The 24,750-nt window shown below is 42.4% G+C and overlaps 1 protein-coding gene across 1 annotated transcript in view; it reads left to right on the top strand.

Annotated features, from left to right (window-relative positions):
* The window catches only part of LOC147361955 (ATP-binding cassette sub-family C member 4-like), a 215,456-nt gene that overhangs the window by 34,204 nt on the left and 156,502 nt on the right, over positions 1-24,750 (top strand). Inside the window, exons 9-11 of the mRNA XM_086330262.1 lie at positions 813-914; positions 10,967-11,056; positions 14,282-14,473. Coding sequence (XP_086186388.1) covers positions 813-914; positions 10,967-11,056; positions 14,282-14,473 — 384 coding nt within the window. The remainder of the gene's footprint in view (positions 1-812; positions 915-10,966; positions 11,057-14,281; positions 14,474-24,750) is intronic.

Genomic DNA, 24,750 nt, shown 5'->3' with positions numbered 1-24,750 from the left:
TGGGGAAACAGTGGAAACAGTGGCAGACTTAATTTTCTCGGGCTCCAAAATCACTGTAGACAGTGACTACAACCATGAAATTAAAAAATGCTTCCTCCTTGGGAGAAAGGCTATGACAAACATAGACAGCATATTAAAAAGTAGAGACATTGCTTTATCGACAAAGGTCTATATAGTCAAAGCTATGGCTTTTCGACTCATTGTGTATGGATGTGAGAGTTGGGCCATAAAGCAGGCTGAGCATAGAAGAAATGATGCTTTCTTGAGAGTTCCTCCTAAAGGAAATCAACCATGAGTATTCACTGGAAGGATTGGTGCTGAAGGGTCAATACTTTCTTTGGCCACCTGATGCCAAGAGCAGACTCATTGGAAAAGACCCTGATACTGAGAAAGATTGAAGGCAGGAGGAGAAGGGGACAACAGAGGATGAGATGGTTAGATAGTGTCCCTGACTCAATCAACATGAATTTGAGCAAACTCTTGGAGATAGTGATGGACGGGGAGCCTGGAGTGCTATATTGTCCATGGGATTTCAAAGAGTCAGACACAAATTAGTGACTGAACAGAAACAAATACACTATATTATATGACTATATTGATATATACCATGAGATGTAATAATAGTATATATTATTCCATATATTTAATATATTAACTTATTTAATAAGTTCTGATGTGAACTAATACTTTAAGTACAGTTAGCAAAACAGTATTTAGACTGTTCAAAGTTTGCAAATTCCAGGAAAGTGACTGTTTTTGTTTGTGCTTTCTTCCTGCAGTTTAACAATCTGCTTTTTTTCTCTTTTCTGTAGAATTTTTTATCACTTGATGAAATACCACAGCTCAACACTCAGCTGCCATCAGATGGTGAAATGATTGTGGACATGCAAGATTTCACTGCTTTTTGGGATGAGGTAACATATCTTTCTTTCCAAGATCCTGACTGCTAACAGACAAGTGTGATATAGATTTACTGGAGAATTTTTAGATTGTGCCATGGTGTAAAATGTGACTTGCTCATTAACTAAAAGTATGTTAAATTTTTTTTTTTCAAAATTGACACTAAGGTTTGTATCTAATAGAGATTAAGTATAAAATCAACCTAAAATGTTTGACATGTTGCTCTCGCTCTCATTTTTAAGAGAACTTTCAAAGTATTAGCACATTTTGACTTAAAGTCCATATATTTGTAATGTTAGAGTTTATGGAATTGGACAGACAAAATGCGGCAGTGTGGAATGGGTTAACTAACAAACACGCAACTGGTTGTTAAAGACGCTTTGGGGAATCAACGTACATTTTTGCCTTGATTATCAGGCCACTGTATTATACGTAGAGTGAGGCCATGATCTGGATGTTTGCTGTGGGGTAGGGTGGGGGCTCCTGCATCCTGAGCTTCTGGATACTTTGGTGGCAGCCGGGGCAGGAGGAGACAGCAGGTGGGCATAATGAGCACCAGTGATTCCCAGTTAAAGGACTGCACTGTATGACAAGCTGACAGGGAGAACTGGTGATTCCCAACACTTGGTTTATTTGTTAGGTTCAGGCAAACAGAAAAAAAACAAGAAAAACAGGGTCTGGTCTCAAGAAGTTGTCAGCATCACACACCCATTGCGGCCCCTTTACCAACTGAAATGTTCCCCCTGCCCCCTGGTTCCCTGGTCCTCTGTGCACACCCTCCTCTATCAGTGTGAATTAGTAAAACAGAACCTCACCGTGGGAGAGGGAATTCCATTCAAGGAGTTAGTTACGGAGATGATAAAAGGGAGAAAAAAGCAGAAAGGGCAAAATGGTGGTGTGTGAGACAACCCAGGGGTTATCAAAGGCAGGAAGCTGTTCATACTCCCAGGGCTGGAGGATCTCTGGGAGGAGGTGCCTCCACCAGAGGGTCCACCCTCCAGAGCAGAGCCCAGGAGTCCAGCAGCTGTCAGAGTCGGGACCACAGAGCAGGTGTCAACTCTGTAGACTCGTCCTGTCTTTCATGCCTGTGACTCTGTGGTGCCACCTACATCGTGTTCACCTGCTTCTGACTCAGCACCTGCCGTCCCCATCAACAACCAATGGTTTGTTCCCAGATACATGAAACCACATCCCTGTACCTTCTGTACATGGAAACTCACACAGGGTACTTGACCTTCCCTGATGGTTTCTCCTGCCTTAATATAGTAGGTTTGCCTCCTGTTCGGTTCTTGGCATAATGCTCTTGAAACATTTATAGAAAGCACCACTAAAATTCCATTATAAAGTCCACTCTATGTGAATGCTACCACATTCTTTGTATGAAACTCGTTAGCAGATTTCTTTAGTTCCCAGTAAACACATAGATTTATTTTAAATCAGTTGGGTATATGATACAGATTGTTTCTGAAGTTTTTAATGAACTGAAATAAAAATATATAGAACAGTATCTGCCTGTGCAACAAATGGCTGTAAGGTAGAATAAGGGATTTTAGTTGTACTACAGCCTATGTGAATAAATCAGATGAAAAATCTGAAAAGGTTTCTATATACCTTCTAGAGTAAAAAAAATCCAAATTGTTAATAACTCAATCAATGATTTTAATAAAAAACAATAATAACTCAAGATACTAAACTGCTAAAGGAAGAGGAGAAAAGGTTGTGAGTTCTGTGGTAAGGCTCTTCTTGTAAAATCTAACTAATTGCATATTATGATTCTGTTAGAGCAGTATTCAGAATTCCAGAGATGAGAGCCTTCATCAGCTACATTTTCACAAAAATAGCTACCATGTTAACATTAATGTGTGGCAAGGTTTCCTTGGAGAAGGAAATGGTAGCCCACTCTAGGATTCTTGCCTGGAGAATCCCATGGACAGAAGAGCCTGGCAGGCTACAGCCCATAGGGTCACAGAGTCGGACATGCCTGAAGTGACTTAGCAAAGCAACACAAAGGTATTCCTATCTAGGTAAATGATAATTATGCTATTGCAGCTAATTTGTACCACTTTGGGGGAATGAAATTTCTAAATATTTTCAACTGAATCTTATATTTTGTGCTACTGCTAAGTCACTTCAGTCATGTCCGACTCTGTGCGACCCCATAGACGGCAGCTCACCAGGCATCCCCGTCCCTGGGATTGCACTCACTAAAAACTAACAGCTATGGTACCATAATAAAAATTTTTGTGAGGTACCTAGACTGTTACTACTGAGACACAAAAATGTGAGGTAAGCCTACCTTTTCCCAGAAACCTTTTGAGCCAGAGATATTAAACAATTAAGGCACTTGAAAACATTAGGGATATGCATAAACTTTCAAATAAAACAAACTATAGCTGTACTAGCAAGCAATGATGAAATAGTAAATCTTCATCTTATGAACGTTTAATTATCTAAATGTAGGGAATTCTGGCTTAAGAAATGGTCAAAAGCAACTTGTCATTTCTTACGGTAAAATATTGAAAACCAAGTGCTAAATTCAGCCACTATAGGATAAAGAAACTAAAACAAAAAGCCTTAAGGACCTGGAGACTTAGTGAGAAAAAGCTCATTTTAAACTGATTGAAGCCTCTGAACTAATCCTGTGTGTCAAAGGCAGGGAAGAAGGATCTCTCTAAACTTGTAAAAACTAGTGATTCATAAGGAAACTAAAGAAATGAGAGCATGCATGCTTATCAGACCACAGAAATAAAAACTGAGAAAGGATACAGAAGAAAGAAAAAGTGTGATCTGTTTACTCAGGGCAATCATCATTAAAAATCTACAGTAATTTGATCAACTAAAATTTTTCTCTGAAATTATACTGCTCCCATTTCCTGTGTCAAAACTTAAAATGACTCTCTCATTAAAGATTTAGTAAATGATTCTAAAACAGCTTCTTTCTTGCCTCATAGAGGTTCAGTTCAGTTCAGTTCAGTCGCTCAGTCATGTCCGATTCTCTGCTACCCCATGAATCGCAGATGCCAGGCCTCCCTGTCCATCACCAACTCCTGGAGTTCACTCAGACTCACATCCATCGAGTCAGTGATGCCATCCAGCCATCTCATCCTCTGTCGTCCCCTTCTCCTCCTGCCCCTAATCCCTCCCAGCATCAGAGACTTTTCCAATGAGTCAACTCTTTGCATGAGATGGCCAAAGTATTGGTTTCAGCTTCAACATCAGTCCTTCCAATGAACACCCATGGACTGATCTCATTTAGGATGGACTGGTTGGGTCTCCTTGCAGTCCAAGTCACTCTCAAGAGTCCTCTCCAACACCACAGTTCAAAAGCATCTATTCTTTGTTGCTCAGATTTCTTCACAGTCCAACTCTCACATCCATACATGAACAATGGAAAAACCATAGCCTTGACTAGACGAACCTTTGTTGGCAAAGTAATGTCTCTGCTTTTGAATATGCTATCTAGGTTGGTCATAACTTTCCTTCCAAGAAGTAAGCGTCTTTTAATTTCATGGCTGCAATCACCATCCGCAATGATTTTGGACCCCCCCAAAATAAAGTCTGACGCTGTTTCCACTGTTTCCCCATTCATTTTCCATGAAGTGATGGGCCCAGATGCCATGATCTTAGTTTTCTGAATGTTGAGTTTTAAGCCAACTTTTTCACTCTCCTTTTTCACTTTCATCAAGAGGCTATTTAGTTCCTCTTTACTTTCTGCCGTAAGGGTGGTGTCATCTGCATATCTGAGGATATTGATATTTCTCCCGGCAATCTTGATTCCAGCTTGTGCTTCTTCCAGCCCAGCATTTCTCGTGATGTACTGCATATAAGTTAAATAAGCAGGGTGACAATATACAGCCTTGACGTACTCCTTTTCCTATTTGGAACCAGTCTGTTGTTCCATGTCCAGTTCTAACTTGCTTCCTGACCTGCATACAGGTTTCTCAAGAGACAGGTCAGGTGGTCTGGTATTCCCATCTCTTTCAGAATTTTCCACAGTTTATAGTGAACCACACAGAAAAGGCTTTTGCATAGTCAATAAAGCAGAAATAGATGTTTTTCTGGAACCCTCTTGTTTTTCCTTTGATCCAGAGGATGTTGGCAATTTGGTCTCTGGTTCCTCTGCCTTTTCTAAAACCAGCTTGAACATTTGGAAGTTCATGGTTCATGTATTGCTGAAGCCTGGCTTGGAGATTTTTGAGCATTACTTTACTAGCATGTGAGATGAATGCAATTGTGTGGTAGTTTGAGCATTCTTTGGCATTGCCTTTCTTAGGAATTGGAATGAAAACTGACCTTTTCCAGTCCTGTGGCCATAGCTGAGTTTTCCAAATTTGCTGGCATATTGAGTGCAGCACTTTCACAGCATCACCTTTTAGGATTTGAAATAGCTCAACTTGAATTCCACCACTTCTGCTAGCTTTCTTTGTAGTGATGCTTCCTAAGGTCAACTTAACTTCACATTCCAGGATGTCTAGGTCTAGATGAGTGTGAGTGATCACACCATCATGATTATCTGGGTTGTGAAGATCTTTTTTGTACAGTTCTTCTGTGTATTCTTGCCACCTCTTCTTAATATCTTCTGCTTCTGTTAGGTCCATACCATTTCTGTCCTTTATTGAGCCCATCTTTGCATGGAATGTTCCCTTGGTATCTCTAATTTTCTTAAGGAGATCTCTAGTGTTTCCCATTGTACTGTTTTCCTCTATTTCTTTGCATTGATCGCTGAGGAAGTCTTTCTTACCTCTCCTTGCTGTTCTTTGTAACACTGCATTCAAATGGGTATATCTGTCCTTTTCTCCTTTGCTTTTGGCTTCTCTCCTTTTCACAGCTATTTGTATGGCCTTTTCAGACAGCCATTTTCCTTTTTTTTTGCATTTCTTTTCCGTGGGGATGGTCTTGATCCCTGTCTCCTGTACAGTGTCACTAACTTCCGTCCATTGTTCATCACACACTCTGTCTATCAGATGTAATGACAAAGCACTTCGGTATTCTTCCTTTGAGAACCCCATGAAGAGTATGAATAGGCAAAAATAGGACACTGAAAGATGAACTCCCCAGGTCGATAAGTGCCCAGTATGCTACTGGAGATCAGTGGAGAAATAACTCCAGATAGAATGAAGGGATGGAACAAAAGCAAACAAACAAACAAACAAAAAAGACCCAGTTGTGGATGTGACTGGTGATAGAAGCAAGGTCAGATATTGTAAAGAGTAATATTACATAGGAACCTGGAATGTTAGGTCCATGCTGCTGCTGCTGCTAAGTCGCTTCAGTCATGTCTGACTCTGTGCGACCCCAGAGACGGCAGCCCACCAGGCTCCCCCGTCCCTGGGATTCTCCAGGCAAGAACACTGGAATGGGTTGCCATTTCCTTCTCCAATGCATGAAAGTGAAAAGTGAAAGTGAAGTCGCTCAGTCGTGTCCGACTCCTAGCGACCCCATGGACTGCAGCCTACCAGGCTCCTCCGTCCATGGGATTTTCCAGGCAAGAGAACTGGAGTGGGATGCCATTGCCTTCTCCAGTTAGGTCCATGAATCAAGGCAAATTGGAAGTTGTCAACAGGAGGTATCAAGAGTGAACACTGACATTCTAGGAATCAGCAAACTAAGATGGACTGGAATAGGTGAATTTAACTCAGATGACATCCTGGAATGTGAAGTTAAGTGGGCCTTAGGAAGCATCACTACGAACAAAGCTAGTGGAAGTGATGGAATTCCAGTTGAGCTATTTCAAATCCTAAAAGGTGATGCTGTGAAAGTGCAGCACTCAATATGCCAGCAAATTTGGAAAACTCAGCTGTGGCCACAGGACTGGAAAAGGTCAGTTTTCATTCACAATCTCAAAGAAAGGCAATGCCAAAGAATACTCAAACTACTGCACAATTGCAGTCATCTCACACGCTAGTAAAGTAACGCTCAAAATTCTCCAAGCCAGGCTTCAGCAATACATGAACCGTGAACTTTCATTGTTCAAGCTGGTTTTAGAAAAGGCAGAGGAACCAGAGATCAAATTGCCAACATCCTCTGGATCAAAGGAAAAAGCAAGACAGTTTCAGAAAAACATCGATTTCTGCTTTATTGACTATGCTAAATTGTTTGACTGTGTGGATCACAACAAACTGTGGAAAATTCTGAAAGAGATGGGAATACCAGATCACCTGACCTGTCTCTTGAGAAACCTGTATGCAGGTCAGGAAGCAAGTTAGAACTGGACATGGAACAACAGACTGGTTCCAAATAGGAAAAGGAGTACATCAAGGCTGTATATTGTCATCCTGCTTATTTAACTTATATTCAGAGTACGTTATGAAAAACGCTGGGCTGGAGGAAGCACAAGCTGGAATCAAGATTGCCGGGAGAAATATCGATATCCTCAGATATGCAGATGACATCACCCTTATGGCAGAAAGTGAAGAACTAAAGAGCCTCTTGATGAAAATGAAAGAGGAGAGTGAAAAAGTTGGCTTAAAGCTCAACATTCAGAAAACTAAGATCTGGTCCCATCACTTTATGGGAAATGGATGGGGAAACAGTGGGAAAAGTGTCAGACTATTTATTTGGGCTCCAAAATCACTGCAGATGGTGATTGTAGCCATGAAATTAAAAGATGCTTACTCCTTGCAAGGAAAGTTATGACCAACCTAGACAGTATATTAAAAAGCAGAGACATTACTTTGCCAACAAAGGTTCGTCTAGTCAAGGCTATGGTTTTTCCAGTAGTCATGTATGGATGTGAGGGTTGGAGTATAAAGAGATCTGACCGCAGAAGAATTGATGCTTTTGAACTGTGGTGTTGAAAACTCTTGAGAGTCCCTTGGCCTGCAAGGAGATCCAACCAGTGTATCCTAAAGGAGATCATTCCTGAGTGTTCATTGGAAGGACTGATGTTGAAGCTGAAACTCCAATACTTTGACTACCTGATGCGAAGAGCTGACTCATTTGAAATGACCCTGATGCTGGGAAAGATTGAGGGCAGGAGGAGAAGAGGATGACAGAGGATGAGATGGCTGGATGGCATCACCAACTCGATGGACATGGGTTTGGGTAAACTCCGGAAGTTGGTGATGGACAGGGAGAATTGGCGTGCTGCTGTTCATGGGGTCGTAAAGACCTGGACATGACTGAGCGACTGAACTGAACTGAGCTGATTAGAAAGAAAGTCATGCATGCAGGATAAGGACATTTCCTCTAAAGAAACCGGTTGCATCAAAGGCAGGCTTTGTCACAGGATGTGAGGTAGATAGAGTGGTGTTAGTTGTAGCTGAGAGTAGCTGTAGTGGGAGCTGAAGTGGGGAAAGCAGCACTGTGGTTTTCATGGTGGTTGCTATGGTGTGTCAGCTGTGTTCACCACCTGGCAGTCACTAACGCTGAATTATCTGAACAGTAGCTTTTGCCTTTCATTCAATTCAAAAGCGGGTAGTATTAGCAGCCTTAGCATCTAAATAGGAGACACAGCTGTTGTCGTTTACCTGGATTTCTGGTGCTGGAGAGGTGACCCTGAGGAGCCACGGCATTGGGGCTCTCGTGGTGGTGGTCAGTAAAGCTGGGTGTGTAGTTACATTCAGGGCCACGGTGGTGCCCTGAGCCATGGTCATTACACAGAGTATGGCCAGGCAGCCTGTGCCCAGAGCAGCAGGTGGGAGAGCCTGGACATTGCGTCCTCTATGCAGGTGTTCAAGTGGAACTGGGGCGCCCAATGCTATGTCTGTCCTTTTGTCCCCTACACACCCCCCCACATTGTGTACAGGTGTCCAATGAGTTTCTTTTGTACCAAACTATGCAGCATTTTCAAATGAACTATTTTGTTCTTTCAAGAGCTGAATATCATGTTCTCAGACTTCTTGCCCTTAGTACAGAACACCCTGTTCTGTTGTCCTGCCCTTGCCTATGAAAGGACTGTGTCCCTTGCTGGCGTCATTAGTAATTAAGGGCTGTCATAGGTCATGGGTGAGAGAGCCCTTGAAAGGGGGAGAAGAACAGACATTGGGAGTTTTGGAGAGAAGCTGAGTCTGAATGAAGCCCCTGCTGGGTTGGGAGGCAGGAGATAGACGTGAGCTCTGTAACCTTCTCACTATACAACCAGGTGGACAGGTGGGGAAGGTCTCAGCTTTAATATAAATGGCCCCAAGGACTTCGCTAGTGGTCCAGTGGTTAAGAATCCACCTTCCAATGCAGTAGACTCGGGTTCCACCCCTGGTTGAGGAACTAAGATCTCATAACGCTCTGGAGCAACTAAGCCCACACACTGCAACAAAGACCCAGTGCAGCCAAAATAAGAAAAAAAGCAAAATAAAGGTTCTGTGGGGGCCTCCAGATCTCATGGGACAGGGGTTTGGAACTTTATCTGCACGGAGTCGGGGCTCAGCTGATGGTGTTTTGTTGAGTCAGTCTCCCCTGAGCCTGGATAACCAGTGGGGGAGGGGACCCAGTGCCTCTGAGCTGTCGAGTGCTGCCCCCTTCTGGTCATCCTAGAGCAGTGCTGGATACTGAAGCCTGAACAGGGAGGGAACTCAGTGTCTGGCCCTGACAGACTGAGGGCTGTGATGGGAAGCTGATGTTTGTAGGTAGTTCACTATTTTGTAGTCATAACTGAGTGAAAAGTAGTAAAATAGGAATCCTAAGTTTCAGGCAGGAAGAAAGAAGTGGAGAAATTTAAAAAATTTAAATTAAAAATTTAATTAATTATTAAAAATTAAAAAAATATTTCTCATGTATTAAAATCTAGCTTTTTATTGATTTTTAATTCCTAAAATCTGGACCAAGTTTTTTGGTGATGAAAAATCATTGTCAAATTTTTTTAGTATGTGAACATTTTTTAATCAGTTCAGTTCTTTCTAGAAAAAAAATTCAATTTGAAGATTATCCAGACTTTTACTTAATCATATGTAACCATTGTATGTATGTGTGTGTGTGTGTGTGTGTGTGTTTCTTAAACATAGCCATTACTGAGAATTCTCTTAACATTTAGATATGTAAAGATGTACAGACACCCTAAGTCTTTCAGGAATATGACCTGTGATTGGCATGATGGTACTTTTCCTTATCTGTCATATTGGACTATGCACTGTCTTGTGTACATCCATGTTTTTTGTTTTCCTTGTACTAGAAGCACTTTATTGCTTCTATTTAGCCAGAACAGGTAATGCATATATCACATATAAAATTGAGGCTTTATCACTCTGACCCATGATGTCATAATTAATTTCTTTATTCTTCATTATTTTGTTGTTGGTATTACATTAGAGCTCTTGTTAAATTAGAACTCTGACCATTACTTATAGGAGTTAATTTAGCATGAGTGACTTCATATAAAGTGCCCTTTTGCTTGCTGAGCATTACTGAGGTTTATTGTATATCAAATGAAAATGGAGAGATTAGTGATTTCAAATTATTTATTAAAAGACCAGGCATGCTAGGTACTTATGCTGCCACCTTGTGAAGATTAATGAGATAGACAGGTAAAACCAAAGCTTATGATGAAAACTTATAAATAATTAAAACCCTCCCTCTGAATATTCTAAGTACATTATATTAATAAGTTTGTGTGCATCATGCAGTTTGCATTTCAGGCAGGCACCTTGTCATCTCTACTACTTAAATTCTGTAGGTGTCTAAAGCTGTGTCTGTATGGAAATCTGATGAAATAAGGTATCTTCCTAAAGGCAAATTATAGCTGCTTCAAACACCCAAAGAGATAGGATTGGATGAAAAGGCCTTCAGGACACTGTATCTTAAAATAGGAAGGATAAAAATTGTGGGCTATATTAGCATGAAAGTGAAAGTTACTCAGTCATGTCTGACTCTTTGTGACCCCCTGGACTATACAGTCCATGAAATTCTCCAGGCCAGAATACTGGAGTGGGTAGCTATTCCCTTCTCCAGGGAATCTTCCAAACCCAGGTCTCCTACATTGCAGGCAGATTCTTTACCAGCTGAGCCACAGGGGAAGTCACCAGGGAAGATATATTAGCATATCAATGACTATTGTATTATTTTCAACTACTTTCTGAAGTAATTTGTGTTACTTTGTTGAAATTAGTGTGTTTTTATAAACTTTAATTTGCAGGAATCAGAATTACCAACCCTAAAAGGCCTTTCGTTTACTGTCAGACCGGGTGAACTGTTGACTGTGGTTGGACCTGTGGGAGCAGGAAAGGTAAGTTGTGATGCCTTTCGTCAGTTTGACGCAATGCTGCAGCTCCTGTTAAATTCTCAGAGTGGAGCCCAGAGCTGAGTGTGACAGGGTTTGAATTGGGTGTGTCTAGAACAGTGTTTCTCTAGGTGTGTTCCATAGAATGTTAGTTTTCAAGAAGGTTTCATGGCCAAATAAGTCTGGATAAACACACTCTGTGTTTTCCTTCTTGATGTTTCATGTTGCACAGTTGGGAACTGCTTGTGGGGAGTTTGGCTGTTTCAGTGAAGGAAATTATTGATGTGATAGCTGTTCAGGATAGATAGAGACAGTGGGGACTTCTTCTTGTCACAATGGCCCCTCCAGGAAGTTGGAGGTGGTGAAGGCTCTTACCAGAAGCTCTGAGCATTTCCTCATGTGACTTTACCTGGTCCCGCCAGTGCACATGTAAGTGAATGTGCAGCCGTGTGGAAGAGCTCAAGGTACAGACGTGAGTCAGACCCGATGCCTCTGCCTTTGAGAGGCAACCAGATTCTGAGGTGAGACAGATATGCAGGCAGATTATTTCAGCCCAGTGTGGTGAGTGCTCTGATGGAGTGGACATAGACATGCCACTTCTATGTGTTACAACAGATTTGAAGGACATGTGTATGTGCACTTAGTCTCCTGTGTTTTGCACAACAAAATACAGAAACCTAAATGTGGGATTTGTACACTAGAGGGAGATGATTACCTCTATGATGGACTTTTTAAAATATTTATTTATTTATATTTCTTTTAAAAATTTATGTATTTATTTTACATTTTAAAATTTTATTTATTTATTAATTGGACGATAATTGCTTTACAATATTGTGTCAGCTTCTGCCATACATCAGCATGAATCAGCCATAGGTATATGCCTGTCCCCTACCTCTTGAACCTCCCTCCCACCTTGCACTCCTCTAGGTTGTTACAGAGCACTGACTTTGAGCTCCCTAGGCATGATGGACTTTAACTCTTTGACCACAACAACCTCAGAATTCTCTTAATTAATAATCTTTGGATATATTCTTCACGCATTGCTTTAAGTTAAAAAAGAATATTTATTTATTCGGCTGAATTGGGTCTTAGTTGCAGTACATGGGCTCTCTAATTGTGTGTTGGCCTAGTTGCCCTGGGGCATGTGGGATCTTAGTTCCCTGACCATGTATCTAAGCAGAGCCCCTGGCAATGGAAAACAGATTCTTTTTTTTTTTTTTTTAATCTGGGTATAATTGTTAATTTTTTAAACTTTTTATTTTATATTGGGATATAGCCAATTAACAGTGTTGTGATAGTTTCAGGTGAACAGTGAAGGGTATCTTTCAACCATACATATATACGTGTATCCATTCTCCGGCAAACTCCCCTCCTATCCAGACTGCCACAAAGCATTGAGTAGAGTTCCATGTGCTATACAGTAAGTCCTTGTTGGTTACGCATTTTAAATATAGCAGTGTGTACATGTCCATCCCAAACTCCCTATATATCCCTTCCCCACATCCTGGAAGGTGAATTCTTAACCACTGGACCACCAGGGAAAGTCCCCACATACCTTTTTAAAAACAAATATTTGTCAAGTAACAGATATCCAGATGCAGGAACAACTACATTAAACATCAGATACAGAAAGTAGTGCACAAACTACCGCACAATTGCACCCATCTCACATGCTAGTAAAGTAATGCTTAAAATTCTCCAAGCCAGGCTTCAGCAGTACGTGAACTGTGAACTTCCAGATGTTCAAGCAGGTTTTAGAAAAGGCAGAGGAACCAAAGATCAAATTGCCAACATCCACTGGATCATCAAAAAAGCAAGAGAGTTCCAGAAAAACATCTATTTCTGCTTTATTGACTATGGCAAAGCCTTTGACTATGTGGATCACAATAAACTGTGGAAAATTCTGAAAGAGATGGGAATACCAGACCACCTGACCTGTCTCTTGAGAAACCTGTATGCAGGTCAGGAAGCAACAGTTAGAACTGGACATGGAACAACAGACTGGTTCCAAATAGGAAAAGGAGTACGTCAAGGCTGTATATTGTCACCCTGCTTATTTAACTTATATGCAGAGTACATCATGAGAAACACTGGGCTGGAGGAAGCTCAAGCTGGAATCAAGATTGCTGGGAGAAATATCAATAACCTCAGATATATAGATGACACTACCCTTATGGCAGAAAATGAAGAAGAACTAAAGAGCTTCTTGATGAAAGTGAAAGAGGAGAGTGAAAATGTTAAAGCTCAACATTCAGAAAACTAAGATCATGGCATCCGCTCCCATCACTTCATGGAAAATAGATGGGGAAACAGTGGAAACAGTGGCTGACTATTTTTCTGGGCTCCAAAATCACTGCAGATGGTGATTGCAGCCATGAAATTAAAAGACAGTTGCTCCTTGGAAGGAAAGTCATGACCAACCTAGATAGCATATTCAAAAGCAGAGATATTACTTTGCCAACAAACGTCCATCTAGTCAAGGCTATGGTTTTTCCATTGTTCATGTATGGATGTGAGAATTGGACTGTAAAGAAAGCTGAGCACAGAAGAATTGATGCTTTTGAACTGTGGTTTTGGACGAGACTCTTGAGAGGGGACTGCAAGGCGATCTAACAAGTCCATCCTAAAGGAGATCAGTCCTGAGTGTTCATTGGAAGGACTGATGTTGAAGCTGAAATTCCAATACTTTGGCCACCTGATGTGAAGAGCTGACTCATTTGAAAAAACCCTGATGCTGGGAAAGATTGAGGGCAGGAGGAGAAGGGGACAACAGAGAATGTGATGGTTGGATGGCATCACCGACTCGATGGACATGGGTTTGGGTGGACTTCGGGAGTTGGTGATGGACAGGGAGGCCTGGCGTGCTGCGGTTCATGGGCTTGCAAAAAGTCGGACACGACTGAATGACTGAACTGAACAGAAAGTACACATCCTGCTGGTCTGCTCTGCTAGAGAAGAATGTTACACATTCTTAGTCTTTGCTGAGTAGAGTGCTCTGTTTGGGGAAACTAACGCAGGGTAGATTGTTATGGTATTTATATTCCTTATCCCCCTTCAGTTTACATTGACCAATAGTGCTCTTTTCCATGTTTTTCCTTCAATATTCAGAGCTGCACTTTATCCTGTTCTGATATCCTTGATCAAGCACCAGGGTGGGGACTGTGCGGCATTCGTGTCCAGGCCTGAGTTCTCTCTGTTCACATGTGCATGTGTTGCCGTCTGTTTCAGTCGTCACTGTTACGTGCTCTGCTGGGGGAGCTGGCCCCGAGCCAGGGGAAGGTGACCGTGCACGGGAGGATCGCATATGTTTCTCAGCAGCCCTGGCTGTTTCCAGGAACTGTGAGAAGTAACATTTTATTTGGGAAGAAATACGAAGAAGAGCGATATAAAGAAGTAATAAAGGCTTGTGCTTTGGAAGAGGTGAGTAATGACTTGTGAGCTGCATATACTCAAATTTCAATTGATAGTGTTGGCTTAAGCTATGAGGTTTGTTGAAAGTTCTTTTTTTAAAAAATTTGAAAGGTCTTTGATTGTTGCTTTAAGCTGGTCTGGGTAAACATGCAGTTGTATACGCAGTTGTTTTAATTCTGATGTGATAATCACAGAATGCCTTTATTTCATTTGGTGAAGCTTCATTCAGTTTTAGGTTCTTTTTTTAATGGACAGTTACAAAAATTTGTAAAAACAGAGAGCACACTGTAATGATCCCTCATGTACCCACCCCCAGCTCCAACCAGGATCAGCTGGTGGCCAGTCTTGCTGCATCTCCACCCCTGCCCTCTGCCAGCCCCACCCCCACCCCATTATTATTCTGGAGCAGATCCTAGACCTCTGATTAGTCAGTCCATCTGTAAACATTTCATCTGTTTTTGTCTAAAAGATAGGAAAGCCTTTGGAAAAAAAAAAAAACTTACCAACATTATTTCACCTGAAAAATTACCCTCATTCCTGAATATCATCAACTTTTTCATCAGTGTTTACATGTTGCTAATCATCTCACTGAGAAATCTTGTTCACTATTGATGGAATCAGACTCCACATGAGGTCTGCCCACTGCACTTGGTTAGTGCCTCCTCAGTCTCTTTCAGTCTCCAGGTTTCCCTCTCTGTTTGGTTTTGACTTGTAATTTATTAAAGAAAATGTAATGCTTTAAAATTTCTTCTTAATCCTGCCTCATTTCATTGGGGGAGAGATTGTTTTCAGAAATTGCATTGAGTTTCACAGAAAATGACAAGAAGAAACATTTAACTCTACCTTGAGATTTAGATGAAATTAGTAAATGAATGATGAAAACTGAACTTACTTAATAGGAAAATGTAATTTGGCAAAAAGAAAGAAAAACATAAATACAGATTAAACAGTATTTTACTCTCTTGAGTTATAAAAATCCATGAACAATAGTGTTAAAGGGCTCCCCCTGTGGTCTGTTCAGATGTGGACATCTTTTATACTGTGAGGAAAAGGCTGGGACTGTCTTTCAAAGGTGTGGTGGTGGAGACGAGAAACCTGCTTTCTGAAGAAACAGTAATTTTGCTTGAGTAATGCTTGAACATCATAGATTTTTATCAGGTGAATATCAATTTTTGATGATGTGGACAAAATGGAATTGCTCACTCTTCTGTTTCTTTCTCCTGGTCTGTGGTTGGTTAATGGGAGATTGTGTTTGCAGAACTGATGCCAAGTTAGCAGTAATCAGCAAGATTTTTATTAAATAGTGTTTATACTGTGTAAGAAAAGAAGGGGAAAGCAAACATCAAACATTGAGACAATAGCTCCCATTTATTTAGAGTCTACATGCAAATTATTTCTCTTTCTCAGACATGCACCCAGAAGAGGGTATGCTGCTGCTGCCAAGTCTCTTCAGTCGTGTCCGATTCTGTGCGACCCCATAGACAGCAGCCCACCAGGCCCCGCTGTCCCTGGGATTCTCCAGGCAAGAACACTGGAGTGGGTTGCCATTTCCTCCTCCAATGCATGAAAGTGAAAAGGGAAAGTGAAGTCGATCAGTCGTGCCCGACTCTTAACCACCCCATTGACTGCAGCCTACCAGGCGCCTCCATCCATGGGATTTTTCAGGCAAGAGTACTGGAGTGGGGTGCCATTGCCTTCTCCCAGAAGAGGGTATATGAATTATTAATTCTTTATGATTATCTTCAGAGAAGGCAATGGCACCCCACTCCAGTACTCTTGCCTGGAAAATCCCATGGATGGAGGTGCCTGGTAGGCTGCAGTCCATGGGGTCGTTAAGAGTCGGGCACGACTGAGCGACTTCACTTTCCCTTTTCACTTTCATGCATTGGAGGAGGAAATGGCAACCCACTCCAGTACTCTTGCCTGGAGAATCCCAGGGACGGGGGAGCCTGGTGGGCTGCCATCTCTGGGGTCACACAGAGTTGGACACGACTGAAGTGACTTAGCAGCAGCAGCAGCAGCATGATTATCTTCAGTGTTACCATCTTCATTTTATAGTTGGTAAAACTGAGGCTTGGAGAGAGAACTTTTTAAAAAGCAGGTGATGGATAAAGCTGGAAGGTGGGGTGTGGAATAAACAGGTTTCACGTGTTTCCTCTTTACCTTAATCATGTCAACCTCCTGATGCCCAGATCAGACTCCAGAGACCCAGACCAGTATGTGGGTGTTTCTCTTATGACCTTTCCTTTCTAGTGAAGCTCAGCCTTGTCTTTCTCCCCACATTTGAGTGTCTCTGCAAAAGAGCAGGTGCTGGACAGTGGCTGATATTCAGTGTTTCCCTGGGGGCCAATGATTTGCCGAAGCCACATGGGGTGACAGGACCAGTAATATGGGCAGCGTCCGGGGCTTCACCCATCCTTGGGAGTCTGTGCAGCACAGACTCTGGTGGGAAAGGGCCCTGCAGGACTGGGCTGCACAGCGATTCTTCTGTACATGATGTGATGTTTATAAACATGGACTGCTCTCCTGTTCTCTGCACAGTCAGGACATGCAGTCGGGCCCCTCGTGCCCATTCCCTCCTTGGCAGGAAGGGAGGCCCAGGGCAGAGAAGTCGTGACGAGATGAGCTGTGGCTTAGTCTTGCCTGCTGTTACTTTGGGTATGTTCTGTTTCCTGCCTGGGCCTCTGACATTTCAAGAGGATATTGGGTCAGAAAGTTTCCAGGAGGTTTTTCTGCTGCTCTGAAGTGTCATCTCTGCCTCTGATTAGCAGGGGTCAGCAAGGTCATTACGATACCTGGGAACCACCTAATGAGTAATGATCCTCTGCTCATCTCCTTTTAGAATCCATGACTCAGTGGATGGGCATCAGGTGGTCACATAATAGTGGTGTGCTGGAGGTATTTTGTCCTGTAGATACGGAGACTATATGTGCGGTAGAAAAGGCTTGGCCTTTGGAGAGAAGCAGTTCTAGGAGGTATCTCTAAGTGTTTGTCTCAGTTTCCTTTCTTATTAAAAGCAGGAGGAGTGAGGTTACTGTAAAGGCTATAGGCCATGCCTGTGAAATGCAGGCATGTCAGGGTTTCAGTAAATTGTCGCTGTCCTTTCTATTCTAACCCTTTTCTCTACATCTGCCCATCCACACATCAGATCAGATCAGATCAGTCACTCAATTGTGTTCAACTCTTTGTGACCCCATGAATCGCAGCACACCAGGCCTCCCTGTCTATCACCAACTCACAGAGTTCACTGAGACTCACGTCCATTGAGTCAGTGATGCCATCCAGCCATCTCATCCTCTGTCATCCCCTTCTCCTCCTGCCCCCAATCCCTCCCAGAATCAGAGTCTTTTCCAATGAGTCAACTCTTCGCATGAGGTGGCCAAAGTACTGGAGGTTCAGATTTAGCATCATTCCTTCCAAAGAAATCCCAGGGCTGATCTCCTTCAGAATGGACTGGTTGGATCTCCTTGCAGTGCAAGGGACTCTCAAGAGTCTTCTCCAACACCACAGTTCAAAAGCATCAATTCTTCGGCGCTCAGCCTTCTTCACAGTCCAACTCTCACATCCATACATGACCACAGGAAAAACCATAGCCTTGACTAGACAAACCTTTGTTGGCAAAGTAATGTCTCTGCTTTTGAATATGCTATCTAGGTTGGTCATAACTTTCCTTCCAAGGAGTAAGCGTCTTTTAATTTCATGGCTGCAGTTACCATCTGCAGTGATTTTGGAGCCCAGAAAAATAAAGTCTGGCACTGTTTCCATTGTTTCCCCATCTATTTCCCATGAAGTGGTGGGACCAAATGCCATGATCTTCATTTTCTGAATGTTGAGCTTTAAGCCAACTTTTTCACTCTCCTCTTTCAATTTCATCAAGAGGCTTTTTAGTTCCTCTTCACTTTCTGCCATAAGGGTGGTGTCATCTGCATATCTGAGGTTATTAAGATTTCTCCCAGCAATCTTGATTCCAGCTTGTGTTTCTTCCAGTCCAGCGTTTCTCATGATGTACTCTGCATATAAGTTAAATAAACAGGGTGACAATATACAGCCTTGACGAACTCCTTTTCCTATTTGGAACCAGTGTGTTGTTCCATGTCCAGTTCTAACTGTTTCTTCCTGACCTGCATACAAATTTCTCAAGAGGCAGGTCAGGTGGTCTGGTATTCCCATCTCTTTCAGAATTTCCCACAGTTTATTGTGATCCACACAGTCAAAGGCTTTGGCATAGTCAATAAAGCAGAAATCATGTTTTTCTGGAACTCTCTTGCTTTTTCCATGATCCAGTGGATGTTGGCAATTTGATCTCTGGTTCCTCTGCCTTTTCTAAAACCAGCTTGAACATCAGGAAGTTCACGGTTCACATATTGCTGAAGCCTGGCTTGGAGAATTTTGAGCATTACTTTACTAGCCTGTGAGATGAGTGCAGTTGTGAAGTAGTTTGAGCATTCTTTGGCATTGCCTTTCTTTGGGATTGGAATGAAAACTGACCTTTTCCAGTCCTGTGGCCACTGCTGATTTTTCCAAATTTGCTGGCATATTGAGCGCAGCACTTTCACAGAATCATCTTTCAGGATTTGTAATAGCTCAACTGGAATTCCATCACCTCCACTAGCTTCGTTTGTAGTGATGCTTTCTAAGGCCCACTTGACTTCACATTCCGGACGTCTGGCTCTAGGTGAGTGGTCACACCATCGTGATTATCTGGGTCGTGAAGATCTTTTGTGCACAGTTCTTCTGTGTATTCTTGCCATCTCTTCTTAATATCTTCTGCTTCTGTTAGGTCCATACCATTTCTATCCTTGATCGAGCCCATCTTTGCATGAAATGTTCCCTTGGTATCTCTGATTTTCTTGAAGAGATCTATAGTCTTTCCCATTCTGTTGTTTTCCTCTATTTCTTTGCTTTGATCCCTGAGGAAGGCTTTCTTATCTCTCCTTGCTATTCTTTGGAACTCTGCATTCAGATGCTTATATCTTTCCTTTTCTCCTTTGCTTTTCGCTTCTCTTCTTTTCACAGCTGTTTGTAAGGCCTCCCCAGACAGCCATTTTGCTTTTTTGCATTTCTTTTCCATGGGGATGGTCTTGATCCCTGTCTCCTGTACAGTGTCATGAACCTCATTCTATAGTTCATCAGGCCGTCTATCTATCAGGTCTAGGCCCTTAAATCTATTTCTCACTTCCACTGTATAATCATAAGGGATTTGATTTAGGTCATACCTGAATGGCCTAGTAGTTTTCCCTACTTTCTTCAATTTCAGTCTGAATTTGGCAATAAGGAGTTCATGGTCTGAGCCACAGTCAGCTCCTGGTCTTGTTTTTGCTGACTATATAGAGCTTCTCCATCTTTGGCTGCAAAGAATATAATCAATCTGATTTCGGTGTTGACCATCTGGTGATGTCCATGTATAGTCTTCTCTTGTGTTGTTGGAAGAGGGTGTTTGTTATGACCAGTGCATTTTCTTGGCAAAACTCTATTAGTCTTTGCCCTGCTTCATTCCATATTCTATGGCCAAATTTGCCTGTTACTCCAGGTGTTTCTTGACTTCCTACTTTTACATTCCAGTCCCCTATAATGAAAAGGACATCTTTTTGGGGTGTTAGTTCTAAAAGGTCTTGTAGGTCTTCATAGAACCATTAAACTTCAGCTTCTTCAGCATAACTGGTTGGGGCATAGACTTGGATTACTGTGATATTGAACGGTTTGCCTTGGAAACGAACAGAGATCATTCTGTCGTTTTTGAGATTGCATCCAAGTACTGCATTTCAGACTCTCTTGTTGACCATGATGCTACTCCATTTCTTCTAAGGGATTCCTGCCTGCAGTAGTAGATATAATGGTCATCTGAGTAAAATTCACCCATTCCAGTCCATTTCAGTTCGCTGATTCCTAGAATGTCGACTTTCACTCTTGCCATCTCTTGTTTGACCACTTCCAATTTGCCTTGATTCATGGACCTGACATTCCGGGTTCCTATGCAATATTTCTCTTTACAGCATCGGACCTTGCTTCTATCACCAGTCACATCCACAGCTGGGTATTGTTTTTGCTTTGGCTCCATCCCTTCATTCTTTCTGGAGTTATTGCTCCACTGATCTCCAGTAGCATATTGGGTACCTACTGACCTGGGGAGTTTCTCTTTCAGTATCCTATCATTTTGCCTTTTCACACTGTTCATGGGGTTCTCAAGGCAAGAATACTGAAGTGGTTTGCCATTACCTTCTCCAGTGGACCACATTCTGTCAGATCTCTCCACCATGACCTTCCCATCTTGGGTTGCCCCATGGGCATGGCTTAGTTTCATTGAGTTAGGCAAGGCTGTGGTCCTACCGTGATTAGATTGACTAGTTTTCTGTGAGTATGGTTTCAGTGTGTTTGCCCTCTGATGCCCTCTTGCAACACCTACCATCTTACTTGGTTTTCTCTTATCTTGGGTGTGGGATATCTCTTCACGGCTGCTCCAGCAAAGTGCAGCCTTATTGCTCCTTACCTTGGACAAGGGGTATCTCCTCACCACCGCCCTTCCTCACCTTCAAAGTGGAATAGCGCCTCTAGGCTCTCCTGCGCCCACGCAGCCATGGCTCCTTGGACATGGGGTTGGTCCTCCCAGCCACTGCCCCTGACCTCGGATGTGGGGTAGCTCCTCTCGGCCGTTCCTGCGCCGTCGCAGTCTGGTACTCTCAGCTGCTGCCCCTGACCTCGGACGTGGGGTAACTCCTCTTGGCCGCTGCCTTCGGGCATGGGGTCCTCCCGGCTTCTGCCCCTGACTTTGGATGTGGGGTGGCTCCTCTCAGCCAAGCTTAGTGCGCCAGTCGTCACAGCCACCTGCGCTTAGTCGCCATCCACACATACATTCCTATAAATATAATCAAGATTTTTTTTTTCCCAAGGTTCTTCCTCCTCCTACATCCCCCAAATCCTAGAGGAACAAGCACTGGAAAACAGCATTTCTTAGAATGTCAATAACAACTAGATGTATTAAACTAGGTCAAATTGAAGTAAATGTTTAAGTTCATCTAGATGAAAACATTCTTCTAATAAAACATGAAGTAATCCCATTGGCAACATCAGTTCAGGCTGATGACGTCAACTCCAAGGCCCAGGAGTCAGAAGACTCAGGGATTGAGTCTCAGTTTCTCTGTTTTCTAGGTGTGTGGTTTTGGCTGACTGAACCTTACAAGCCTGTTTCTTCATTTGTAAAATGGAGGTAATAATACTGTCAATCTTATAAGGTTGTTTCGAGAATGACATGCAGTAGTGATTTTAAAGCACCTGATTGCTTAGGGACATAACAAGCACTCTATAAATGTTAGAATAATTTTGAAAATAAATTAGCCTCTAATTGTAAGCTCAACCAGTTTTTGGTAAAGTCACATCCATAAAATGTTACTTGTAAGAAAGAAGGTATCTTCTTGATATATGTAACTTTCATTATTTGAGCCGATAATTTATGTAGGTGCTGTACATATAGTATATTACATAAATCAACAGTAAACATATTCTGTTACCATAAGCAAGAGTGTATGTAACATTGGTCTGCATGTCATCTTTAACCATTTTTAAAAACTTTTGAGTTTTAAGTTGTTTTTTTATTTTTTTTAAACAGGTTTTTACAAAACGTTTTTAAGGCTTTTAAAAACTTTTAGGCATTACACAGTTAAAGGCATCAAGCTGATAAATTCTGGTTTGATATTTTCCCACATAGATCACTTGACCTTAAATATCCCTCTTGGATGCCTATAAGCTTGTACCTTTATCTCATATTTACCACATTCCTGCCAGCATGAACCCTTCCAGGGCCCAAAACAGGGCTCTTGTCTAACACTCAGAAATGAATTGTCCGAGGAGATACATGTGCTGACAAAGCAAGATGTTTTATCTGGAAAGGGCACCTGAGTGGAGAGCAGAAGGGTCAGGGAACCCAGGAGAACAGCTTTGCCATGTGGCTCGCAGTCCTGGGTCTTATGGTGACGGGATTAGTTTCAGGGTTGTCTTTAGCCAATCATGCTGACCCAGAGTCCTTCCTGGTGGATGCCAGCGAGAAGGATTCTGGGAGGTGGTCAGACATGTGGCGTCTCCTTTTGACCTTTCCTGAACTCTTCCAGTTGGTGGTGTCTTATTGGTTCCGTGTTCCTTACCAGGACCTTATGCAAATAGTTACTGTGGTGCCTGGCCAGGGTAGGCAGTTTCAGTCAGTGTGCTTCCCCTAACTTGAATATTTTCTTTTCAGATTGCCTGGAAAATCATAAGATAATAAGTTAATTGATCTTTCTATGTCTAGGTATAGAGGCCTTCATGACTTGAGTTAGTTTAGTGTTGTCTTCATTTCAAATACACTCTTTAGTCATGACCTGGGCAGCATGATGTGAAAGAGCAAAAGGCTCTGAACTGACATGAGCTGGTTCAGAGTCCAGCTCTTCTGTTTAACAGATAACAGTCCTCATACCAGTAATGTGACCTCACTTAATCTCAGTTTCCTCATCTGTGAAATGGGGCCAGTACTTCCTGTGCAGCTTGTTGTGAGGCTTAGAGATAATCAGGATTATGGTCCAGCACAGTGCTTGGTGCACAGATCTTATCCCCCAGGAGCGGAGAAAAGCTGTCTGCATGTGTATAAATGATGGAGCAGGATAAGACGGGTCCTTCACAAGAGATATAAACACAGCTTTAGGAACACAACAAGAAGAGAGATAAATCCAGGATGGTTTCATGGGAGAGTGTGTTTGGGCTGAGCCTGGAAAGATGGGCAGGATATTAACAGGCTGTGAGAGGAGGGGCAATTTCAAATGAAAAAAAAAAAAAAAAAAAAAACCTGTGAAAAAAGAGGGACTCAGACTCCCCCTGTTTGAGTCCGAAGTACAGCATTCTTCTACCAGGGCCTCACGTCTGGCCCTCATTAACCATTACTGCAGTCTTCTCCACGGTGTTTGTTGTTGTTCAGTTGATACTTTTGAACTGTGATGGTGGAGAAGACTCTTCAGAGTCCCCTGGACTGCCGCAAGGACATCAAACCAGTCAATGCGAAAGGAAATCAACCCTAAATATTCATTGGAAGGACTGATGCTGAAGCTAAAACTCCAATACTTTGGCTACCTGATGTGAAGAGCTGACTCATTAGAAAAGACCCTGATGGGAGAAATTGAGGGCAGGAGGAGAAGGAGGCAACAGAGGATAAGATGGTTGGATGGCATCATCGACTCAATGGACATGAGTTTGAGCAAACTTCAGGAGATAGTGAAGGAGAGGGAAGCCTGATGAACTGTGTCTATGGGGTCGCAAAGTGTCAGATACGACTAAGCAACTGAACAACAACAACTGAACTGCAGTGTTTGAAATCTCACCCACAGAGCCAATGTGCTACTTGGCTCCTTTTCCCAAGTCATTGGAGCTGCTGCTGCTAAGTCGCTTCAGTCGTGTCCGACTCTGTGTGACCCCATAGACGGCAGCCCTCTAGGCTCCTCTGTCCCTGGGATTCTCCAGGCAAGAACACTGGAGTGGGTTGCCATTTCCTTCTCCAATGCATGAAAGTGAAAAGTGAAAGTGAAGTCGCTCAGTTGTGCCCGACTCTTAGCGACCCCATGGACTGCAGCCTTCCAGGCTCCTCCGTCCATGGGATTTTCCAGGCAAGAGTACTGGAGTGGGTTGCCATTGCCTTCTCAGATTCATTGTGGAGAAGAAGCCAATTCTGACTCCATGTTGAAACTATTTCCTTGACTTGTTTTTTGTTGCTTTTGTTATTATAATCATACTGAATGTTCTACCTCAGAGAATCCTGTTCCTCTGCCTGTTAAACTAAAGTGGATTTGTTCAGAATCCTGACCACCTGTAGATGGCAGGAAGGAAGAAATTAACACATCCCCTGCCTGAATCTTGCCATTCTAGGAGATTTGCAAGATTAATGGCCTTTTTACTTTGCTTCCACACCTCCCCATCTCTGATCTATAAAAGAACCTGGCATCTAGACCCCGATAAGATGGTCATTTTGAGGTGCTAGCTTGGCATCTTTTCAGTCAGTGGGCTCCCCAAATAAATTCTCTTCTTTCTGGCCTCAACCCCTTGTCTCTCTGGCCTGTGTGGCGAGCAGAGCGAACTTGGATTCAGTAACAAATTGAGACCCCAGATGTGCTGTGTCATGGGACTTCTCAGCACTGTTTGAGTCTGGATGTTGGTCAGAACCCAATTTGATGATGTATCCTCTGCTGTTTCTATTTCTCTTTTCTTTTAATATTAGTATATTGAAAGTAAGCTAGATAATTCTATAATAAATATTGGTATTATTTATTTGTATA

This window comes from Bos grunniens, chromosome 12 (genome assembly GCF_055505025.1).
Source record: "Bos grunniens cultivar Pamir isolate PY7600 chromosome 12, Bosgru_T2T1.0, whole genome shotgun sequence".
NCBI lineage: Eukaryota > Metazoa > Chordata > Mammalia > Artiodactyla > Bovidae > Bos > Bos grunniens.
Note: the sequence above shows the minus strand (reverse complement) of the source record. Positions and strands in the feature narration are given on the sequence as shown.